Source organism: Centruroides vittatus, unplaced genomic scaffold (genome assembly GCF_030686945.1).
Source record: "Centruroides vittatus isolate TY-2023 unplaced genomic scaffold, ASM3068694v2 contig_986, whole genome shotgun sequence".
In the NCBI taxonomy this organism is placed as follows: Eukaryota; Metazoa; Arthropoda; class Arachnida; order Scorpiones; family Buthidae; genus Centruroides; species Centruroides vittatus.
Genome location: NW_027122655.1, coordinates 3,390 through 28,690, shown reverse-complemented (window position 1 = coordinate 28,690; position 25,301 = coordinate 3,390). Strand labels below are relative to the sequence as shown.

The 25,301-nt window shown below is 36.1% G+C and overlaps 2 protein-coding genes across 2 annotated transcripts in view; one reads left to right on the top strand and one right to left on the bottom strand.

The window, feature by feature from the left end:
* Window positions 1-11,729, bottom strand: part of LOC136985974 (uncharacterized) — a 56,083-nt gene extending 44,354 nt beyond the window's left edge. The window contains exon 1 of the mRNA XM_067283394.1: window positions 11,620-11,729. The gene's annotated coding sequence lies outside the window, so the exon portion shown is untranslated. The remainder of the gene's footprint in view (window positions 1-11,619) is intronic.
* Window positions 11,730-23,814: 12,085 nt separating this feature from the next.
* LOC136986003 (uncharacterized) lies at window positions 23,815-24,795 on the top strand. Its single transcript, XM_067283453.1, has one exon. The coding sequence runs from the start codon at window positions 23,815-23,817 to the stop codon at window positions 24,793-24,795; it is 981 nt and encodes a 326-aa protein (XP_067139554.1).
* The last annotated feature ends 506 nt before the right edge of the window (window positions 24,796-25,301 follow it).

The window sequence follows — 25,301 nt, the reverse complement described above, 5'->3', positions numbered from 1 at the left end:
ATTACACACAGTCTTGACTCACGGAAGGTCAACGCTGGAAAGGAGAGAGTGAAATGAGGTCACCTTCCCCGAGGGGTCAACAACGCCACCAACCTTTTATTACGTCAGAAGAACATCTACAAAACATCCCAATCGTTGATTCCAACACACCTCCTCATCGGTTGATCATTAATACAATCTGATATCACGAGTAAATTTATTAACCTTATTCGCGTCTAGCGGTTTTGTTAACAAGTCGGCCGTCATCCGTTCACTCAGACAATAAATTACAGTAATTTCTCCCAATTCTTTAAATCACGTACAAAATGGTATTTTGTGTCGATATGTTTCGTGCGTTGTTGTGCTTTTCCTAATTCTAAAAGTCTTATACAACTTTGATTGTCCTCGAATATTTTGATAGGTGTTGTGATCGGTAGATTTATTTCTTCTAGAAGTCGTTTCATCCATACAGTTTCTTGAGTAGCTTCTGCCAAAACTACATACTCCGCTTCAGTGGACAAGAGTGCTACACACTGTTGCTTTTTACTGACCCAATGGATAGGACTTCCTTTTAGCAAGAGCAAATATCCTGTGTTTGATTTGCGGTCTATACGATCACCTCCCCAGTCGGTGTCTACATAACATTTAAGTTCTAATTCTTCGTCGATATTTCCTAATTTAAGTTTCTTCTTTTGTCGAATTCAGGTAACGAAAGATTCTTTTTATTTCCACCCAATCACTTTCCGAAAGTTTTGTTACTTTTCTTGCTAATATCAATGTACTTATCGCAATATCTGGACACAAGTTAGTCGCTAGATATAATAAAGATCCAATAGCACTTCTGTATACATTATTGTTTTTGAATGTATCAGGCATTTCATTTCTTCTTAAGTATCCTGTATCCATAGGAATATTAGACGGTCTTGAATCAGGTAAGTTAAATTCTGGCAATTTATTTTTGATATATCTTTCTTGGAGTGAAAATACTCCATTCTCGTCTCTTTCAAACTGTATTCCCAGATAATATTTTAAGTCATCTAAATTCTTGATTTTAAACATATCCTTCATTTCGGTTTCAAATTCGGTTAACGCATGTTCGTCTGTGGCCATTGCTATTACGTCATCTACATGAATTGCTAAATACAAACATCTTTTATGGCCTCTGGTGTAAAGACAGGGATCTGCCACGCTTCTTCTAAATCCCTTAGATAGCAATGTTTCATTGAATTTTTTATTCCATTCATTCGCTCCTTGTTTCAAGCCACATATATTTTTCAATAATTTGCAAACCATGTCCAATGATCCTTCTTCGTATCCTTCAGGTTGTTTCATGTATACCTCGTGGGATAAGTCTCCATTTAAGTAAGCCGTTTCGATGTCATAATGCTTAACTTTCATGTTCTTAATTCTGGCTATAGTTAGGAGTGTTCGAAGGGTGGCAGTTTTGATCACGGGAGGCATACACGTCATTGTAGTCGAAGCCATACTTTTCTGTGTATCCTTGAGCAACTAAACGAGCCTTAAAACGGTTAACTTTATTGTTTTCATCTCTCATCTGCTTCCTACTGCAGTTTTACCTGGAGGTAATTTCGTAATTTTCCATGTGCCGTTATTTTTCATGGCTGCTATTTCCTGATTCATGGCTTCACTCCATTCTTTGGAATGTTTGCCTGTGATTGCCTTGCTATATTCTCTCGGTTCTACTGCATCCTCTGTCACTGATAAATTTATTGTTTCAATTAACCTTATAGGAGGTATTCCCTTAGTAGTTCTTTCCGATCTCCTTAAATGTATGCCAGATTCTTCCATTTTTTGTTCCCTTGTTTTCATTTCGCATTCTTCTTTTAAATTCGTATTATTAACTGTTGTAACTTGTTTTGAATTTTCATTATCATCGTGTATATCAATTTCGGAGTCTCTGTACTTGACGTTTTCCAGAAAGTGAACATTTCTGCTTATTGTTATCTCATCAGTTTTCATGTCAATTAATCGATAAGCTTTCGATGCTCTCCCGTATCCTACAAAAATTAGTTTTGTGGCTTTAGGTTCTAGTTTCTTTCGATCTTTAGGTTTAATAACAGGCTGAGCATCCAAAAATTCTTATATGCGAGAGGTTTGGCTTCTTTCCATGCCATTTTTCATACGGAGTTGTTTCACTTGCTTTAGTAATTAATCTATTCTGTAGGTAATTTGCACTATTCACCGCTTCTATCCAGTATTTATTCGGTAATCGAGCATCATTTAACATGCATCTTGTCATTTCTGTCAGATATCTATTCTTCCTTTCTGCTACTCCATTTTATTGCAGGGAATAAGGTGCCATAGTTTCCCATAGAATACCTTCATCTTTAAAGAACGTCTTTAAGTTGGTACTTGAAAATTCACCTCCTCTGTCCGATCTGATTCGTTGAGGAGTTCTTCCAAATTTTGTTTGTACATATTTAACATATTCCTTTATTTTATCGGGTACTTCACTTTTATGTTTAAGAAGATATATTTCGGTGTACCTACTGTAATCATCTATCATGGTTAAAATGTATTTGTTGCCTCTCGGTGTTGCTGTTTGCATTGGTCCGCATACATCAGTGTGTATTAATTCAAGTAACTGATAGGTTTTGGTTTCCAATTTCCTTGGAAAACTTTTAGCAGTCATCTTGGCCTCAATGCAATATTCACAAGGTTTGAATATGCGACATTTCTGAATATTTATTCCTGTAGCCAATTGTTTATTCTGCATCGAAATTATGGAGTTCATGTCATGGTGTCCTAATCTTCTATGCCATAAATGGATGCATTCCTTCATATCATTAACCACTGTATGAGCTTGATAAATCACATAAAGCGCTTGCTTTATGTGATTTATCAAGCTCATACAAACATGTGTTTGCTGTTGCCGATGCTACTGTTACTCCATTTTTCTGGATAGAGCAAATGTTCCCTTCAAATTTTATGGTAAACCCTAATGTCGTTAGTCTTCTGACTGACATTAAATTTCCTTTAAGGTGTGGCACATATAGCACGTCTTTCATATATATTCAACATCATTCATTATTTTCATCCATGCAGGTTATCATTACATTGACTTTACCTTCAGTGTATAGGGCTTGACGATTGGCTAGTATTACTCTCTCTGTATGTTTACTATTAATGGTTGTGAATAAATATTTCTCGCAACACGTGATGAAACTCCAGAGTCTACGTACCATTGATGAATCTCATTTTGTGTTCCTGTCTTAAAACATACATAGGATTCCTTTTCCAGGTGTTGTTCATCACGTTCCGCATAAATTTTGTTGATCTGATTTGGATGTTTTTCTTTCCATGCTGCATATTTCCTACATTCTTTCTTTACACGTCCCTGCTTTTTGCAAAAATAACAACTTTTGAGCAAATTCTTTTCTGAGTTACTGGGTGTGCTCCCACTTTAAATGCTTTATCCGCTTCACATTCTTCATTTGATGAGGTCTTTCTTCTTAATTTATTAAGAAGAAAGACCTCATCAAATAATTGATAAGGATTAATTTATTGCGCACTAACTCCTGAGTTAAATCTTCTTCTGGACGAGTCTCTAGTGCTGTTATTAAAGTGCTATAGCTGTCTGGCAAGCTACTAAGTAATAATGCTATCTTTAATTTCTCAGCTAGAGTTTCTCCCAGTGCCGTAAGACGATCAACCATTTCCTCCATGTTGGCCAAGTGTATCTCCATGTTGCCGTTTTCTTCTAGTTTTAAATTGCAAATTTTCTTCAACAGGTAAACTTTATTTGATAGCGTAGACTTAACATGATGTTTCTTTATGGCTTCCCAAGTTCCTTTAGCTGTAGTTTCCTTTCTTACTAATGGCAGTTGATTGTCTTTCATCAGGAGGTCTATCATGGCGCACGCCTTTCCATCCTTTGTTAACCAAGATGAGTCAGGATCCAAGGGTATTTCCTTTTGTATTACGTCCCATAACTCGTCTTGTATAAACAGCAATTCCATCTTATATTTCCAAATGTGATAATTGTTGTTGTTCAATTTAGTGACAGCAATGTAACTTTTAACCGCCATTGTGAAGTCTCTTGTTCTTGCCAAATATTCTTCTTACGTTAATCTATTTAGTTTATATTATTCCTTGAATTTACCTTTATCTTTTCCTTATGCTTAATTATTTGTTGCTGTAACTGGGCCCATAACCTGTTAGACTTAGCACTTATCAGAAAGATTAGTAGAAAGGTAGTTGGACTAGCATAACCAGTTATGTAACAAAGGAACAAAGAGTGCACAAAGATTACACACACAGGGCTTAAAGCAGTCATGGCAATAAAAAAAAGTGAGAAAAGAGAGTTCACACTGAAAAAAGCTAAAAAAGCTAATATTCTTAAAATGAACGAAAACAGGTGTTATTAAAAAAACACACAAACGCACACATATTTTGTATCAATAACATTGCGTATGATATTAGATTGATTATTAAGTGGACTGAAAAGATTAAATATGAAAATAGTTAGGCTGAGTTTATACTCCAGAAAAGTGACCAGTAAGACTGCATTAAGCCAGAACAGGCCCGCATTAAGTTTTCATGTGCTCCATACAGAATTCCCACCATTACACAGCAAAGCAAATGGAATAGTAACATAACTACCAGAATGTGTTTCCATATAACATGCCAAATTTCAAATGCCATTTATTTCAAGGTACATTTTTTGATTTCTTCATAAAAAAAATGTAATTAAAGAAGAAAAAAAAAAACTTCTGGCAGAATCAGTGGGTTGCATGTTCATTATATAGCAGGGGTGGGCAAGCAAAAGTTCAGTGGGAGCCGAAATGTAGGTTTTGCAAAATGCATGGGAGCTGCAGTTCTGTACTTTTTTACTCTGTACTGCAGTTCTGTACCTTGATTTTATTATATAATATAAAACAAGTATTGAATTTTTTTAATAAACATATTTTCACAAAATTGTGGAAATAAAACTGTAAAAATAATAATAAAAGGCAGAAATTAACACTTTCAGCAAGAGCCACATAAAACTCAAAAATGCGACTCCGAGACCGCATGCGGCTCTCGGAGTCGCATTTGCCCATGTCTGTTATATAGCAATACCACTAGTAATTGTGACCCAATCATTTATTTGGTAATTTTATCAATATTTTTTAAATGATTAAAAATAAAATTACAGAATTCATTACTGGTAATACTAGTCTCACAAATCTATTCCCCTGAATACAATAAAACAATTTGTTAGTCATTCGACCCACAACTGACAGAGAAGAGAGTTTATGAAAACAATGTAATTAAACATTTAGCAGTTTGTTGTCCTTCACAGTGGGGAACCGGCAGAGTCTATTACTTTTATGGGAGAAAATATACAAAGCTTTCTACTACCCTGAAGTTGAAAAATAATACAATCCCATGAAATTTAACAAATCTGACATTAATAAGTAAATGATGAAATTATTTACAGAGAGTTGATATTTGATAAGTTTAGTTTTTTGCTCTTATAGAACAAATTACAGAAATTATAAATAAAAATCTCATTTTTTAAAAATTAAAATCATAAAATTTCGCTTACAAAAGATCGAGATGGAACGCACGCTTTTTATTTTTATAATCGCTTTGTTTTATTAGACACAGATATTATTCTTATATAGATTTATTAATTATAATAAACATACATTATGTATAAAATTACATTAAAATAACACTGTAATTAACGTCTGAAATGAAAAAGTAATTGAATCGAGTCTCGCCTCCATATTAATTAACGCGCATTGGTGTAGCCAGAGTTTGTTATGGGGGGCCTAGAGGCTGTAATTTTCTGGGGACCCGCTCTGTGGCTCCATCTGGAAATCCCTCATGCCACGTGACCTCACCCGGGCTTTGCAGGACACCACCATCGACACCCTGACGGATTCCTGGTCAGCGGTGCTCCGCAACAAAGGCCAGGACCACCTACGCCCTTTCGCCTTCTGGAGGTACATTTGCGCGTCATCTCACCATGCGGAGATGCTTTTGGCCCGGCTCCAGACCAAGACAGCCCCGTTACATGCTTTCCTTTACTCACGGCATCTACACGACTTCCCGGGGTGCCCCCATTGTGGCGCAGCAGAAACTAACTTCATTACTGGCTACATTGCCCCAAATACACTATAGCCCACAAGGACCTAGGCAACACGATGACCCTAAACATGTCTGGTGCACATGCTGACACCTATCTACTGGCCGCCGGCCTCCATCACTCCTAGTCAACACGTGGCGGCGCAGGAGCGCTACATTAGCCTCACTAGCCGTTTCGCTTAGCAACTGGCAACGTCGGTCGGAGAAAGAGCCGCAAAGGCTATAATCTCCATATTAAATTGAATAAGAAGAAGAAGAATTTTCTGGGGAGGGGCACCAGGTTAACTGGGGGGGGCGTGCCCACCCATGCCCCTTCCTGGTTACGCCCATGTTAACTCTCCACAGTAATTAATTGATCACGTTGCATCAAATTAAATAATTTATAAAAATTAAAATAATAAATACGTTTATAAAATAATTGGCTGTATCTGTTCACAATGATAATGTAAAACACACTGTACTTATAGTTTAGCATTTCCGATATTTAATTTATTTTTGAATTTTAAAATATAAGAAAAACAATTTTTTAAATAAAGTTTTACGCATTGATATCTGCAACTTTAGATAATACAAGGATATAAGAATCCATCAAAAAAGTTAGTTAATAATAATTAAAATTGAGAAAAAATAAAAGTTTCTTTCGAGGTAAGGAAACTTGTAAAAAGTCAGGTATGCGATCACGTGACGCCCATCTCCCCACTTTGTGTAACCAAACGGTCGAAGTTGAAATAAAACCCCAGCAGAAGTAAAAACGAACATCGACGCATGTATAGGACAATAAACTTGAACGGGAGCAAAGATGAGACATGACACCATGTAATTTATGCTAATTACTTTCTAATATTAAAAAATTAAAATCTTCAATAAATTATAATTAAATGAATTTTTTGACTGAGTTCGACTAGAAGCATATTGAAAAGCTAGATTAAAGTGAAAATAGCGGTTTTTCGACGCTAAATATTTACAAATTAATTTTTTAATTTGGTGCCGGATTGACCGACAGCTGTTCGAATGCGCACGTGCGTGAAGAGTTTTATAGTTTCTGTCGAAATGGAAAATGAAGGACACCGTTAGAATGCAGAAAACCATGGTGCATGCCAAATATATAAGCACCCACTTAAAACCAAACTTTTGTCTTTGTCTAAAGATTGTCTCTACAGAAGTTATTAATATTTAGGATATTAGTTTAAAATCTTGTATTTCCTGGCACGAGATTCGCTCGATCTTTAATTTTACAGAGTGCTAGAAAGATACAAGCTTTGAAACGAGTGTCCTACAACGTTTTATTTAATAATAACAGTAGAAATCAAATTTATTATCGCTCAACAATTATTATTTTCGGTTTTTCTACGGTAGTCAAAAACGAGTAATGTCATCATTTAAGCTAAAGAATAGCAGGCGGTTGGGAAGAAGTTTGCTTAGCAACTTACTTCAGAAAGTATTGGGTTCTATACGATTTTCCGTTGCTAAAACATGAGTTTCTACTGTTAGTATTAAATAAAATCTATTTCTTTCTTTTGTCCACTGCACTTAAATAAATACAAATGCTAAAAATAATGCTGTATAAAAATCACTCTTAACGCTGAACTAAAAGTGTACTTATGTCTTAGTGCAGCGTGATTATATCAAAGTGCCGCGGAGATCGGTATTTCACAAGGATACAAGCAAGGAGAACCCACATGCAAATTCCTACAGCATGTGCAGAGTATCAAGCTTTGGGAAGCTCCTCGTTTTGTTAGTTTATATAAATGTAGTACACTACATGTGTATACGACAGTGCCTTATCATGTCGCGCACGGTCCATAAGGCATATGGGAACGTGCTGGTCGCTATTTCGCTCCTGAGCGCATTTACGAAAAAAAAATTTCACATGGGAAGTGAAAAAAGCTAAAAAAGTGAGTTTTTCTCAGAAAAAGCTAAAAAAGAGAGGAGCTATGAAAAAAAGCTAAAAAAGAGAGTCACTTTAAGCCCTGCACACAGTCTTGACTCACAGAAGGTCAACGCTGAAAAGGGGAGAGTGAAATGAGGTCACCTTCCCCGAGGAGTCAACAACGCCACCAACCTTTTATTAGGTCAGAAGAACATCTACAAAACATCACAATCATTGATTCCAACAGCATGTACAGTACCAAGTAGTTTATTTTCTTGGCCTTAGCCAAGATGTAACCACTATGGCAAAAAAATGTGGTTTCTATTTTCTCTTGTTTTATTTTGTATGAAGTTTCTGTTTACATGTGCACTAGCTGGTCGATCTGTCAAAGTTTTTTTCATCCTTTTGTGAAAATTAAAATTAATATAAAAATGAATATTATGATGTTGATTATTGATAATAATAAAAAGATTGTTTATAATTAAAAAATAAAGTTCTTAAAATAAATTGTTCATTTGAATTCATTAAATTTTTATATTTTTAAATTTGTTAACATAGTCTTTTATAAATAATAGTACATATTAATTAACTAATTAATAATTATATATTTTGGACCGAAAGTTTTTAGGGTTTCATTAAAAAAATTTATTTTTGTTAAAATCTTTCTATAAAATTATGCCTAAATATTACGTAAGATAGGGAAGGGGAGGGGGATCAAAGAAAATATTACGGTTTCTTACACAGGGTTCTATGATGTAAAGGGGCCCTCCATAAATTACGTAAGGGTCAAAATCGCCCTTACGTAATTTATGGAGGGCCCCTTTACATCATAGAAACTCCATCCAACAGAAAGGAATTATTCACAGTTCGAGTGAGAAGTATTAGCTATTATGTTTGCTATCACAAAATTTCATAATTACCTAACTGCCTAAAATTTTACTATATATATAAATTGTAAACCAGTTGTGGGCCTTCTGAACCCTGCTAAGCTAATTCCCAATTTAACCTCATCCAGAATGATTTGTTGGTGTTTGAGATTAGCAGCATACTCATATAGGATTGATCATCATCAGTCAGCAGACATGACTAATGTTGATGCATTACAACTACTGTGGAAAGAAAGACTATTCCTGAGCCAGAAGAGAAATGTTCCTTATATTTGAACAGCCAGAATTACCCATCACATCCCATGAAGCAAGCAGAGAGGCAAACAAAGACTCAGTGTTAAAAAGAGTGGAACATGCAATTTTACACAGATGGCCACTTAGTAGTCCAGAAGAACTTATGCCTTTTGCCAGGAGAAAACTAGACCTTTCAATTCACCACGGTTGCATTTTGTGGGACAAAGAGTAGTTATCCCTAGAACCTTGCAACCACAGCTATTACACTGTTACACTCCACACATGAGGGCCTGTCTAGAATGAAAAGAACAGCCAGGAGCTATTTTTGGTGGCCTGAAATGGACTCCCAAATTGAAGAGAGGGTATCCATGTGTAGAAAATGCCAAGAACAGAGGTCAAACCCAACTCCAGTTAAAGGCACTCATTGGCCATCACCCTTGGGACCCTGAGACAGAGTGCACATTGATCATGCAGGACCACACTATGAACGTACTTATTTTATTCTAGTGGATGCTTATTCAAAGTGGATGGATGTAGAAGTATAAATGCAGTCAACCCAGAAAACCATGAAATTATTGAGAAGAATATTTAGTATACATGGACTATCAAATACAATTGTGTAAGATAATCATCAAACTTTAAATCACAAGAAATAGAAGAATTTATACAAAAAAATGAGATACAGAACATATTTACTCCTCCACATCATCCCTCTTCCAAAAGACAAGTAAAGAGATAGGTGCAAACTATAAAGAGAAGAACTGAAAAATTACATCACAGCCAAGAAAAAAGTGAGGTGTTGCTTCCCAGACTTTTGTTTAGCTTGCACACAACACCTAATAGCACTACAGGAAAAACAGGGGTTGTCTTTAGTTCACAATTGCAACAATAATTGAAAGTAATAATTTTATATGAAAATGCATAATCACAAAACTAGATGTTTATATCTATTAATGTGCATTATAACAAAAAAATTAAGAAAATTAATGCATATTACCAGTATTTCAATCATTCCATTGTCATTTATTATATTATATATATATATATAGGTATGCATCATTTAACAATTTTCCAGAGCTCCCACAAGATTAGAATGTATAATGGAACTGAAAAATTCATAACCACCTGTACCTCATCCATGTTTATATACATAAATATTTATCATTGTGTTACATATAGCCTATATGAATAGTAGACTATATCATACAGAGCTTTTCTAAGTACACTCTGATGTTTGCTTAACAATGCATTTCTCAGAACACATCCCCATCAAATTAACCTGTGTGTTATTTGTATAAATAAATAAATAACAAGAATATATTATATAATTCCACTTTTAAGGTTATTGAAAAACAGTCTGCTGTAGTTCATTACATTACACACTCAATGTGAATTTCAAAAATGTTGATGCAGCCATCAACTTTTTTGAAATTCACAACGGTCGACAATTGAAACTTACAAAATTATCACCATAATTCTTTTTTGTTATAGAGCATACAAATGACAGTGGCCTAACTACGGCTGGCAAGCCACATGCGACTCTTCCAGACACTTACTGTAGCTCCCACATACTTATAAACTTTTATATGAACTCGATACATACCATATATACATGCAATATTCTTGTAAGTTTTCTGACTGTTATGTAGTGTGATAAACATATAGATTATTATATTATATTTTCAGTACCTGGTGGTTGGACAGGGCAGAAGTAAAGATGTTTATGCAGTGGCATGCCATCCATGGAAACTGTGAAAGTGCCACTTCCCTTGTATTTTCTAAAATATAAATACATGTTACGCGATTATTTTCATATTTTAATGTACTGTGAATTACTTAAAATTAATATTTTATTATAACCGCATCATGCATCTTATCACAAATTTCTATACACAAGAAAAACAATGATAAGATTGCTATTGTATATTTGAATATAAATTTGTATATGCATATTCCCAACAGAAGCGCTGTATTGTCAAATACGGGACAGCTTCCACAGCCAAAATATTTGAATGGTGTTAAGCAACCAGATTACAGGCATTTGCAAATGTGTTTTACAGAGCACCAGCTTCAAGCAGTTTAACTGGTGGATGCTACACACCAAAATATCATACAACACTTCCAATGATTCTGGTCCAGGGCCAGCACAGCTTCCCTATTATCAAACGTCACCACACACCACTGCGTTTATGTATCTTCTGTATTTTTTATTTAAAAAGAGATTAAAAAAAAATGTTGTATCAGTAATTTTTGTAACATTTTAAATATTCACGTTTAAAATTGTGAAAGATTAATTCTCAAAAATAATACATTTCATATCCACGTGACTGAACATCGATATTCGATAAATCGAGCAACATAATCAATTATTAAATTTGAATTATTCATAAATTTCTTTTGAGTAAACATTTCATTGAAATTTCGAACAGACAAATATCTGGTCATAATATACATCAAAAGGCAACTCTCGTCTTAATATATATTACTTTGGGGTACTTTGGTATTTATAAATACATTTAATATTTTATTTATAAGAGAATAAAATGATCTTACCGTCTGTTAAAAATATCTTCGACTTCTTTCTCCAGAATTAAAACACTTCGTTTTCAAATTTGAGCGGTAACTTTAATGGCGCAGTGTTGCCATTTCATCGTTTAGAAAATACCGTTGCTAAATTATTATTTATTTATTTATTTTTGTTGTATTTCTTGAGTACATCAATTTTTATATCACTAATATTACTCAAAAAGTTATTTTATATCAAATTCAATTTTATTAAATGACCACGATTTTTTTTAAATACATTTTTTTTCATTTACAGTACTTGTATAAAAACGAGAATAAATAAATAATTTTTATTTATAATGTAAAAATAGTTTATTTTCGACTGTTTTAAGCTTAAAATGGATTGTCTTTCATATGATCCAATCCTCTTAGACTTCTTACATCCGAACAATTTTTGTTCGAATATACTGTAAAAAGTCGACTATCTGTTAACGTGACAACTCAATTGTGAGTTTTCCGACTGGGGCCGACTATGTCAAGAGGGTCGAGCGGTCGCGAAGGGTCGTATGTGGGCGATCGGTACTGAGACAGACTCTACGGTTACAAGAAACCGTTTATTTGACACGAAAGAAGCTTACAAGATTTCCGCGATCTTGGAAGTTCTAGGTCGGCAGCAGTCTCTGGGTCTTCCTCTCCTTTCGAATATAGTCTCATTTTGAAGGAGTGTCCCTAGGTCGCGAATGGCCAGTTCCCTCGACGACTCCGCGACTCCAGGACGATGCGGTCGACTTCCGTTGATGGAAAGATGTCGATCCGAGGTCGGGAGACGGAGACGAAGATGGGCACCAGACACACACACAACAATAGATCCGTCACTTGGAACTTTCGGGAGAAGAAGCCCTCGCGTCCTTGAATTCTCAGGTTTTATCTGTTTTCCTCCGATTCCGCTTTCCGATTGGTCTCTTCTCGTCACCTGGTGACAATTCGAAACCTTTCGGGGGCGCGGGAGAGGTCAAAATCGAAGTTTAATTCGATTCCCACTCGGAGATAGACGATCTACGTTTCCCCATTGTTCTATTGTTTAAAAGTTCGCGTCGTTTTCTTTAAGAAAAACTATTTCTAACTTCTATTTTTTTTCCTCTAAAAAAATAATTTTTTTCTAAAAATAAATGATTTTAACGCGAATTTCAGTGAGGTTCGGACCTATCCAGAGCCTCACAGAGCTTCCCGCCAATTTAAAATGTCGTAACGAAATAACGACATTTTAGCTGGCAGCTCTGGAAGCTGACAGTCCTTTCTCCCTTTGTTTGCCAAGTGACGTAACAGCGATACTTGTCTGAGAATCCAGCCTTCTCTGGCGCGCGTTCGGTTTCGCGTTACACCAAAGTTTTTTTTTTCGATACATTATTGAATGGTATAGAATATCGTTTACAATTCATCGAAATGTTTGTGTAACATCACATGTCTGTTTATAAGATTGGTTACAAATAATCAAATAACAATCACGGTCCTCGAATAATATTTTAACAACATAAATGATCGACAAACTATTTTCTAAAACATGTGAGTTTTTTTTTTTTCGTTTTCAGACTGAGCAATTCACACAATCTCAAAATTTTCAGAAAATGGTCTGAAACGGAGGGGGGAGGAATGGAATGTATTCGTGTTCCCTTCCTAATTTTTCGGAACATCTGATTCAGAAATCTGATAACAGGTTCAACGTTTAGTTTGATTCGCCTGTCTCAACCAGAATTGGAACTTGGGAACTTCATAGCCATTTCCGGTGCACGTGTAGCGCGGAGTTCTCTGGATCTAAGTTGAAGACACGTGCTTTTCGAAGCTATGCATCTAGTTCCGTTCCAAGTTTTCTGAAAAACTTCGTCTTTACCATGGGGGTCGAATCTTTTCCATTTTTTTTTTTTTTTTTTTTTTTTTTGTACTGGACCGAAAGAGGATCATGGAGCTTCTGCATTGACGGTGTGCAGTTGTGATCTTGCCAATGTCTTTACGGCCATAACTTCCGGATGTCAGTCTCTTGAACCAGTGACAGTTCTCTATCATCGGTTTTCCGACGCAGATTACCGCTAATCAAGGTCACGCAGTTCAGAGTGTTGTTCCGTAACTTCCGTTTGATCTGGTCAGAGTCTATTCGCAGTCTCGACTGTGACAGGTATGATCAATCATCATGTACGCAAAAAAGGAAAAAATTTTCTGACATTTTGACTATATAAATTACTCAATCTATAACAGAAGTTTTCATCAATGTTTTGATCACGACAAAATTGTTTTCCGATGAGCGCGAATCAAATAGAAGATCATCGTTAAGTTTTCTCGAGAGTGATCAAATCCTCATTCTCTCTAGGACGGACAAAGTGACAATTTTCTGTCATCTATCCTAAGTATGAGAAAATTTTGGAAAGGCGTTGACCAAGGAGATAAGTCGCTTCCCCGACATGACTCTCTTCCCTTGACCAGTGTAGGCTCAATCGTGAGCGCTTCGTAAGGGATGGACAGAACAGTTTACACGAAACAAAAACAATACTATGGCTCCCTTTCGAAATGCACCACGCTCACATTGACTTGAATTCCGATTCGCGACAATTTTAACATTTAAGCACGTTTTTTGCATACATTTTTTTCAGCGACAATTTTTATTTTCAGAAAACGTGAATTCAATTAAAATTAACATTCGCTTTTGTTTTTATGATGATCTCTCCTCTCCAGAATGAAAGTTCATCATTCACAGTTCGCAAAACCGGACCGATAGAAAATAGAGAGTAGGATACCGTAATCGCTTATAATCTTGACCTTAGGTTAAAGTTGCTATATTTTTTTTTTGCAATTGACAATCTGCTTGCTTTGCGTCTACCTTGGGACTGAGAAAAGCTAAGCATCTAGTTGCGGTCGCATTGGCCTGTTTCCGGGCTAATACTGTCAGAAAATCCTCTACATAAAGTGCCTGTTCTAAATTTCAATCGACTTCGGATTCGATTTGCCTATTCTGCGATTGATGAAAGAGTATCTACTGAAATAATTAGCCTATATCGCAATGAATACGATGGATTTATAATCGGAACCTGCAACGCATTGGCCTCGATCTCCACTCGACTAGAGATGGCAGAGGGACGTCCTTTTCTCCGTACCAATCGGGCGACAGTGGTTGCATGTTATGAGGTTGTGAAAAGCATTGCAGCGAATTCGGATAGGGGTGTGCGTTTCCTACTTCGCTATTCCCTCGTTCCATGGGTTGTCCTGTTTGTTTATTCTGAATATTATCTTTGCGCACCAGTTATCGGTACTGACAATGTTCGATTATCTAACAATTTTTCCTAAAGTTTTAAACTGTTTAAAATTTTGACCCATCTTTGCACCGAACGCAGATTTCTTATGGAGTTTCACTCTTCCCGAATCCATTAGGTTATTCTCCGCCGTTTCAGCTTCGCGCCTGACAAAACTGTGCATTCTGCTAGTCACTCGTTTCTTCCCTAATGGCTACCTTTAGAGCTTTTGTGAATGAAGCAGTGCCAAGCATCCTGACGCTCAGTTTAATGTTTTTACTTATATTTTGAAAAACTGACCTCGGAACATTTTGCCTACTTCCGCTGCTGGCACTATTTTATAGTGGCGTTTTGTTGCTCGGTCAAGCCTATTTATTCTATCATTGTCGCACCTGCGAGCTTGCGCTTGGTTAACTAAAGCATTTCTGCGGGATCATCCAGCTAAGCTCGATATTTTTTTAAGGGATCGAAGAAGTCATAATACGCTTACTTTCACCGAAGAAAGCAGGTATCATTCCTCTCAAGGCCAATGAAAGAGAACTGCTAACTAACTCGCGAGTTCGCGCCGAAGTGTCTGTCTCAGCATCTATCGTTCCGACCCACCTTTAACTCAATTTCGGGGCGAAATTTTGATGTCGGCATCCTCAACTATAGTGTGGGCCCGCTGAATTTGTGCAAATTCTGCATTTAAAATCCCACTTCTGACACCAGTGTGAGTTTGCCGACAGGGTGCCGACTATGTCAAGAGGGTCGAGCGGTCGCGAAGGGTCGTATGTGGGCGATCGGTACTGAGACAGACTCTACGGTTACAAGAAACCGTTTATTTGACACGAAAGAAGCTTACAAGATTTCCGCGATCTTGGAAGTTCTAGGTCGGCAGCAGCCTCTGGGTCTTCCTCTCCTTTCGAATATAGTCTCATTTTGAAGGAGTGTCCCTAGGTCGCGAATGGCCAGTTCCCTCGACGACTCCGCGACTCCAGGACGATGCGGTCGACTTCCGTTGATGGAAAGATGTCGATCCGAGGTCGGGAGACGGAGACGAAGATGGGCACCAGACACACACACAACAATAGATCCGTCACTTGGAACTTTCGGGAGAAGAAGCCCTCGCGTCCTTGAATTCTCAGGTTTTATCTGTTTTCCTCCGATTCCGCTTTCCGATTGGTCTCTTCTCGTCACCTGGTGACAATTCGAAACCTTTCGGGGGCGCGGGAGAGGTCAAAATCGAAGTTTAATTCGATTCCCACTCGGAGATAGACGATCTACGTTTCCCCATTGTTCTATTGTTTAAAAGTTCGCGTCGTTTTCTTTAAGAAAAACTATTTCTAACTTCTATTTTTTTTCCTCTAAAAAAATAATTTTTTTCTAAAAATAAATGATTTTAACGCGAATTTCAGTGAGGTTCGGACCTATCCAGAGCCTCACACAATCGATGAAATCCGATTCGCGTTTAAATCTTAATATTTGTTTCAATTTAGATTAAATCATATATAAAGTTAATTAGAATGCATACCTACCCTTTTCTTTGAGTATGTATGTATATCTTATAATATAATCGAGATGGGTTGATAATAATAATAATAAGCGCAGAGCCCAAACGATTGAGTTGAAAGTTGAAATTTGGTACAGTTAGGGTACGTCACGAGAATGACCACTTAGAAGGGATTTGTGGAAATCCCCTCGCGGGGAGAAAGGATTACCCTGAACTCGGATTCTGCTGTACTATTTTAGATGCGATTTTTTGCGTTTTTGCGGGAAATAGAACATATTTTTAGACTCACCAAAAAATTCTCTTATTAGTCTCAGAATAGGGTAAATGTCGGGCTCATCTGCTAGTTATAAAGAAATAAGAAATGTCAATTGTCTCTTAATTGAGTTAGTTATCATTTTCTATTTGTACCTGTTGTTGTTGTTCAGTTCACTAAAAGAAATAATTTTCTAATTCGAAAGAATCAATTTGATAGGACACATCTGAGAGTTAGGAATGATAAATATTCAGCCTATTTTTTGTTAGCTAAACTCAAAACAAGTTCTTATAATACTTGTAGTTGAAAAATTTCATGAGTTTAAATTTCAAGAAGAAATTATTTATTAAATTATCTCATATGATTCTAACAAGAGGAAGTTATGATGTGATCTTTGGGGATTTTAATAATATTGTCCGTATAGATAAGTCTTGATATAAACCTTTATTGAGCCAAGGGAGAAAATGTGCTTCTCGAACGTTTCAAGAAAAATCGAAGTTAAAAAAATTCCGAGCGACTCGTTGGTAAGTTGTGTGGAACCTTTTGTCGAGAATTGCATAATTCGGCGGTAGTGTGCTTTATGTATATTTGCAAGATTGCGAATTCGTGTCTCGACCAGTGAAGTTTTTTCAAATCAATGCAAGTTTTACAATAATCATAAATTACGTGTCTATTTTCTTTTCAAAACGTGCTTTTACACTTCTTTGAAAATTTTTCAAAATTGTTGTCTGTTAATAATAAATTTAAAGTTTGTTTTTAAAACCCAAACAATTAATTATTTATTAGTTTGTGATTTTATCTTTCTTACATTATAGCTTTGTTGTACTTTTATTCTCCGCTTGCATTATTAGTTATGAAAAGGAAATATACTTATGATCTAAACAATAAGAAAGTAAAAAAATGATTCCGAAAGATGATTGTTTACAATTATGTTTAACCAGGAGCAGATCTAGGTTTTTCGGGGCCTTGGGCTTATTGAAGTCCAATGGGGCCCCGTTTTTACCAATCCTAACCTAACCTGTGAGGTTAGCTGATTGGGTTGAAAAGGTCACAACAATCGAGCGGTCAACACTGTCGTGTGGGAGTGGAAAGACTCACTAAGGCAGTTTTCCATTTTAAACCGTTTAATAAAATACAGGTATACCTCACCTTACGTCGGTAATTGGTCCAGGAGAGGCGACGTAAGTCGAATTTACTTGTCACTAGGATAAACCACAAATTACCATTCCCAGTTCTGCATTTCATTTATAAATGCATTTTTAATAATATATGGTTAAAAGAATCCATTTTAAGTTTACAAACAAATAAATTTTAGTTTTTAATATAGTACAGTAGACCCCCTATAACACGGGTTCATATAACACAGCGAAAAAATTGCGATCAGCTTCGTATAACACGCTAAAAGAGACTCGTATAACACGGTAAAATGTCATCGCCAACTCTTGTCAAGACAGGATTGGTCGAATCTGGACCAATAGTGGACGAGCAGCCAAACTACTTGCCACTGTCCAGCGCCAGGCGTATATGCGGAGAGTTTAGGCGGGATAGTATTGATAAATTTTTGTACAGTTCTTGTGAAAAAACATTTACAGTATTATTCAACGGCCATAAAAAATTATATTTATATTAATGATGTCTCCAAAGTTGAGCGAATTCTTCGCAGAAAGAATAACTTACCAGGAAATGCATCCGCCGTTCGATGAGTCACTCCGCGACGAAAACAAGCTTAGGCAATGGCGTCTTCGAACGATGCACACTCGGTAAGTAATCCAACAATTTTTTGTTTATAGCATAATTTATATGGATTATTCCCAAAAAATTATACGTGATTTGGAAATGTTGAGTCAAATTATTTGAGAATCGATTAATTTTATGGAAGAAAACCTTTCAAACAGCCATAGCCCCTAAACTGCACACGTGCCAAGCTGTGATTGGTTCATATATTAAGGGACTCGTACAACACAGATTCATATAACACGGAACGTATCTACCGTGTTAAAGGGGGTCTACTGTATAGAAAAAAAGTAATTAAATTTACGAATACATGTACAGTACATACTTGTGAATGTACTGTACAGCACATGTTTATAATTTGGTGATGTTTACAGTACATCACCAAATTGATACAGGACTCTTTATTTGTGAATGTGATTTCTTTAAGACATTATAAAATATGATGATTTTTTTAAGGTTAAATAACAAATACAGTTATTAAAATTATTTTGCGATAGTAGAAAATAAACTAATTTATGTTAAATTTACCAGTACGAGTGGCGCTGACGATGCCACCAAACGGTAGATATTGAAACTACCGTGGAAAATGCCAATAATAAGCACTTAAAGACCGCTAAATAAGACGACAACACAGAAACACAGATGTTTTCATGTTTCGTTTTCTAGGATTTATGATTATATTAACATTTACTGTAAATGTACTGTACAGTACATATTTTAATATGATTTTATGTACTTTTAACGCTTTTCTAGTGATATTATGACTTCAATATTTGTGGCGAAATGGATGTAAAGTCGAATAAAATGACTTAAACTTGACTTTTATTTTTCCATATATTTTTTTGACAAATGACGTAACTCGAGGTATACCTGTAAAAATTTCTTACAAATATTTTTATAATAAGGCGTAATGCCTATCCAAAGGCGGGAAACAAGTCTATACAAAAGTCCAAATGTTGCGACGATCATTTCTCTTCTTCCGGCAAAGGTGATGTGGAGAGTGATGGCCCCGGGTTGCATAGAACAACTTGAAGAGATGACTTCCGGTGACTAGATGTACCTGGGTGAATCTTGCCGGGACGGCGAAGACAAATCCCAGGACATCAAACAAGCTTTGGTTGTTGAATGACAGCAGCAAAAATCTAGGAGGAGCATCCTGAATCAAGAACGTCATGGCCTTGATTCGCGCGGCTTTATAAGTTTTTCTCCTAAAGCCACCTTTTCATTGGTCTCGACTTGTCACCTGGTGACAATTTGAAACCGATTGGAGGGCGCGAGAGAGATCAGTTTTACGACTAAATACAACTCCTCTCCAGTATGTTTCCTTCGACTTTAGTCTTTTCTATTGTTTTGTTATGATCCTGATATACCTGGGTATACAGGGTACACGGTTGGGAAACAGGCGATACAATAAAAAGAAAGACAAAGGACTTTACACTTTGTTATATAGTGAGGTCTTAACAAAGGTTTATTTCTGGACACTACAGGCTTATTTATATATATATATACAAAAATTCTATATACATAAACAAAAATTTATATACACACAAACTCGAAAACCTTAATAAAACAATCTCACACGTGTCCCTTTGTAGTTATAAAAAAATATGTACCCAATTCGTACAGATGTCTTCAGCCAGGCCTTGGATGAAAATGGATTTCTTTTCACGTTCAAACTGGTCTCCGATCTCTCTTCCTATCGTACACGACGATCTCCGACGAATCCAGTCCGAAGGTCAACAAAAAGTACCGTCTCCAGTCAAGCACTTCCCTTTTATACCATTGTTGACGTCATAACTCGTATACGTCAACTTTCTCATAACCAATAAGAGACCCGTGAGGTTACATATAAAGTGAACTCCCGACACAAACAAAAACGGACGCGAATAATAATACAGAATTTACAACCCGACAAAAAAAAAGTCTAACATCCATAATGCAGGGGAAAAACAGTTATATTAAGTGATGGATCACTACAGTTTAAATAATTTACAAAAAAAAAATCTTTGTTTAATCGAGATCCTCTTTCCCCTTGTGTTGCAAAAGATTTTTAAGATATTGTTAATAGCGAGGTTGAGGCCAAAGTTTTAAATGCAAAAATGTGTACATCGGACGTTCGGCGCCGCTTTTCCTGTAAGCCTAGAAGTTTGACAATGGCATTTGGAAAGTCAGTGGAATCATGCTTGACATTCTAGATGCTATTGTCAAACTTCTAGGCTTACAGGAAAGCGGCACTGAACGTCCAACGTACACATTTAAAACTTCTGCCTCAACCCCGCTAATACCTCCATTCGGACCTCCAAGTTGACCCTCGTTCGGGTCCTCATAAACCTAATCTATTAACTATTTTTTACTATACAATAAGTGCTCATTGTTAATGAAAAAGTATTAAAACTTTATGATGATAATTCAATTTTTGTGGGTCCTATTAGTCCCTATGTAGATCTGCCCATGTTTAATAATTCAATGTAATACTGGGAGTTACTTAACACTAATAAGTTTTTGAATTTACTTAATTACTTAAAATGTTAAATTATTAATAAATTAAAGTAAAACAACCTTAAATTTAATTTTAACAGACAGTCATTTCGAAATTGAATTTTCAAAGAAGAGAAAATGTACATTTTTAATAGAAAATATACAAAATATATAAAACCATGTAATTTACAATTATTTTTTGTAAAACTTACATTTCTCTGAAAAAATAATTCACTTGTGGCAACATGAACTAGCAAATTTGCAAATATAGTAAGGCATGCTCCCACTAAACAATGTTGCCAATGAGTTCTACAAATCTTACTGATAAGTCAATCAGAATTTTTCAATTTTGATTTTCTTGAAAATGCTGAAAAGTGTACTTTCTTTGCTGGATAAGGTTGGTACCAAGGCTTACCAATACAAACATTATTGAAATCCCAAGGATTCATTGTAATCTCTCCTTGTAAGATAAAACATCATGGTGTTACCAACATAAAACATAAATGGTGGTTACCAAGAAAAAATTTTTTGGACAGACTGTCTTTATTTAACTTACAAAAAAATTACCTTCCAACAAAATTCTACAAATAAAACATTAATTAAATTTGTACACAGAAAGTGCAATTTGTTACAAATTTCAATCTAAATTAAACACAATTTCCATATTTAATTTACATATTTAAGTAAAAACAGTGCATTTAATTAAAAACATATAAAAAAATAATAATAGTGTATTATGAAATTTACATTTAGATGTCATCGTCTTTAAATTCAATTATATACTTGTGAACAATGTGTCAATAAAAACAGTACTAATAACAAGTTTTCTTTATATCTCAAGTAACATTATTTTTGAATGATCAAATTATTTACTATTTAAAGATAATTTAGTTTAAAAAGTATCATACCAAATATATGTCAGGTTTTATTGGAAAATTTTTGATTAATGAAAATAACAATGGGCAATTACTGGCATCAGCACTATTAAGTTTTTGAATGGGAGAAGGTTTTTCTAATCGTTTTAAATATAATGGGCGCATAACAGTTATTCGGAGTTCGGGTGTCTGAGTCACAGTCTTGTTATTATATGGACCGGAACGTCTGGTGACTTTGTAGTTTACATTGTTCATCAGTTCATATATGTCTGTTGACGTTGTGTCACTGCAACTAAACACATCAACCAAATCCTGGATGAACCAGGATCCTGCTTTATCTACTCGAAAAGACAAATTTCTGAAAAAATAAAAAAATGTTTTTGCATTTATTTACATACAGCAATTGACAATTGTTTTAAAATTAAGGTTAATATTATTTTCATTGGAAATGCTGAAATGCTTCATAAATTCCAAGTTCATATGTATTCATGCATGTACAGTACTGTACACTATGGTATTCCTTATTTTGACAAAAAAATGTTTGCACCCACCCCCTAAATGTTTTGCATTTGGTCAGAATTACTCAAATAAGAAGTTTCATCTTAATAGGATGACATTAACCAATGCCGACTGGAGCATGAAACTTGATTAACAGGAATGATTGACATGGGGATATTAAGCAACGGTAAAAAAATACCAAGCAATAAAGTAGTTCTTCAGATAAATACTACAAGTGTTGGTTATGATTCTTTAAAGTTTCTGTAGAAATGGTTGTATCTATCACTTCATATGATTTTAAGGACTTTAAGAAGCAAAGATCTTGATTAGGGGCTTTTTACAACTGCACTTAAGCCATGGTTTAATGTAAACTGTTACAACAAACAGAGAAATATCATGTAAAGCTTCCTCTTCTCTGACGAATAGTTAAACTTTTGACCTTAGGAGAAACAATTTTAGGGAATAAGTTGCTCTTGCCATCCATCAAGCTTGATGCATAGCCCTGGGAGGACAGACATTTAAGGAACCAAAGTCCGAGCGTTATTTTTATTTTACTTTATTTTGCCTATTATTCTATTTTTGTTTGGGGCTTATGTTTTGTTAGGACGAAGGTTTCCTCACCATTCACCTTAAGTATTTAAAAAGAGAAGAAATAAAACCCAACTCACCGACGAAAGAAAAGCGCCATATGACTCACGCACATTTGCGCTCCCCGAGCGGCAGAAAATAGGTCCGCACCGAGAAGAGGGGGGGGAGAACCCACAAGCACGAAATAAACTCGCTAAACCTTAAGTAATAAAAACGTCCCGGAAAGAATTGTAAAAACTAATAATGTAAAAGGTTAGTGAGTAAACTGTCGGAAAAAGGGCTGCCAGACGATGAAAAACGTTATTGTTAGCATTTAAGTATGTAAATGAGGGGAGTGACCGCATTAAGAATTGTGACGTCACCTCACACTATAAATCCCGAATCTCAAGTGAAGACGGTGAGGTGAATTCTGATAGCAACGAGCTTGGTGAGCTTCGCAGCAGTAATAGAGAGGTGTCCGATAGGATCTCGAATAAGTTCCAAGGTGATTTTGAAGTGATTCGAAGTTTGGATCGACAGTCTGAGAAAGTCTTGAGAGTTTAAGGAAATAGGTTCCGAGTATATTGAGGTGACGATTAGGATTTCTAGTTTATAAGAATTATTGTTTTAAGTTAAACTTTTTGGTTTTGTCGGATTCCCAAGGGGATAGAGTTAAGTTAGACATAGATTTGAATTGAGAATTGTCGGGTTGACTTTGTTGAATTTCTTTGAATAAATTATTGTTTGATTTTTACTTAATATTGTACATAGTTATTGCTAAACGATTAATTAAATCTTTGATTTTTTTCTATTGACAAATATTGTCTTTATTTAATTCGGTGCACGCTTAAAGTCCAGGCCTGGCACGCTAACGCGAATCCGAGTAAAGTACCCGGTAGGTTAACGGTTGTTTCCGACACGGTAGAGTCGATAATCGTTGTAAATTAAAATAGTACTTTACAACTGGCGCCCGAACAGGGACTCTAAAGGTTAATATTAGACTTTGTTGCTTTCTTTGTTGATATTGACTTTAGCTTAGAGGAATAACACCTCGTAATCTCAAAAAAAATGGAAGATAGTGCACCAGTCACCCGAGCCGAATATAACCAGTTGCAACAACAATTGTCAGTACTGTTGCAACAAGTGTCATCCTTGTCAAACGCCGTGACTCATCTAACTTCATGTGTCACGTCTGGAATTGTAGAGCCAACAACACCGAACGTTACAAGTGCTGTACGGCCCGAAACTTCTACTCCGAGACAGGAAGTGCCTACATCTAATGCATCGATGGTCTGGCTTCAGACTGCACCGCCGCCGCCAGCCATCCAATTTAACGGTAGGTCAGCATTAACTGCTAATGATTTCTTGCAGGACCTCGAACAGCATTTCCTGGTAAACCAAATACCGAACACTAGATGGGTTGATACTGCCGCTAGTTGTCTTCGCGGTAGCCCAGCAATGTGGTGGAAGAATGAAGGACGCCACCGAATCGGCAACAGTTGGCCGTTGTTTAAGCGATCTTTTCTGGATCTTTACGCTCCTTTAGCTGACGAAGTAGCTGTCGCTAAAGAACTATTTAGCCGACAATACACAGGAACCAATGGAGTCGAGCAGTTTATATGGACCACAGTTCAGCTATACCGCACGTGGAGACCTTTAGCTCGGGATGAGGAAATTATACAATGTGTAGTTGCCCAGATGCCTCTTCCGTTACGTGAGTATCTGGAAAATCGCCGTTCTTATTCATTAAACGAGTTAGTACGTACTGCGAAAGAGTACGAATTTAGACGAAACGACCAAGGTTCTCCTGACAGTGCAAAGCAGATTAAGGACTGTCGAAAAGTAAGTAAGCAACTAGAACCGAAAAATTTTGCACCGGCAAAGTCACCCATGACCTGTTATTCATGTGGTGAGGTGGGACATTTTTCGAGGAATTGTCCAAAAGGGAAAGGACAAAATGATCACACAAATGTCAAGACGCCAAATAGTCCCGAAAGAAAAGTAACCTGGAAAAGGAAGGGTAATGGAAAAAGAAAACCTTTAAACTAAACCGGAGACGGCGAGGGGAGGATCCTGTCTCCGATATAGATCCAAATACCTCCACCGTAGGACTAATCGTGAGTGAAGCCTCCAAGTTGCCTGAGGTAAATATTTTTATTAATGGAGTACTAACCTCAGCCCGGATTGATACGGGTTCTGACTTTACTTTAATCAATGAGTTAGTGTGGAGGAGAATTTCTTTGCAGAATAGAAATATTCGGTTACAAGCAGGGCCGAATTTTAAGTTAGCCATTGAAGGAGGAAAAGGAACCTCCATTGGAAAATTCCTGGCAAAAATCCAGATTGGAAGTGTTACCCTTCGACAGGCGTGCGTAGTAGTAAAAGGACTTATAATGCCATGCTTACTAGGGCGTGATTTCGCCAAGAATCATAGAATAACAATGGACTTTAAGAATTGTCAAATTTCTTTGGACGTAAGTCATCCCAAAGAGAGAATTTCACCTAAGTGGGACGAACTCCAAACCACTTTAAGTGGTGAAAGGTTAGTAACTTTG

What these genes read in the sequence shown, in the direction of transcription:
- LOC136986003 (XM_067283453.1), top strand. Translation starts at nt 23,815, where the DNA reads ATGGAAGATAGTGCACCAGTCACCCGAGCCGAATATAACCAGTTGCAA.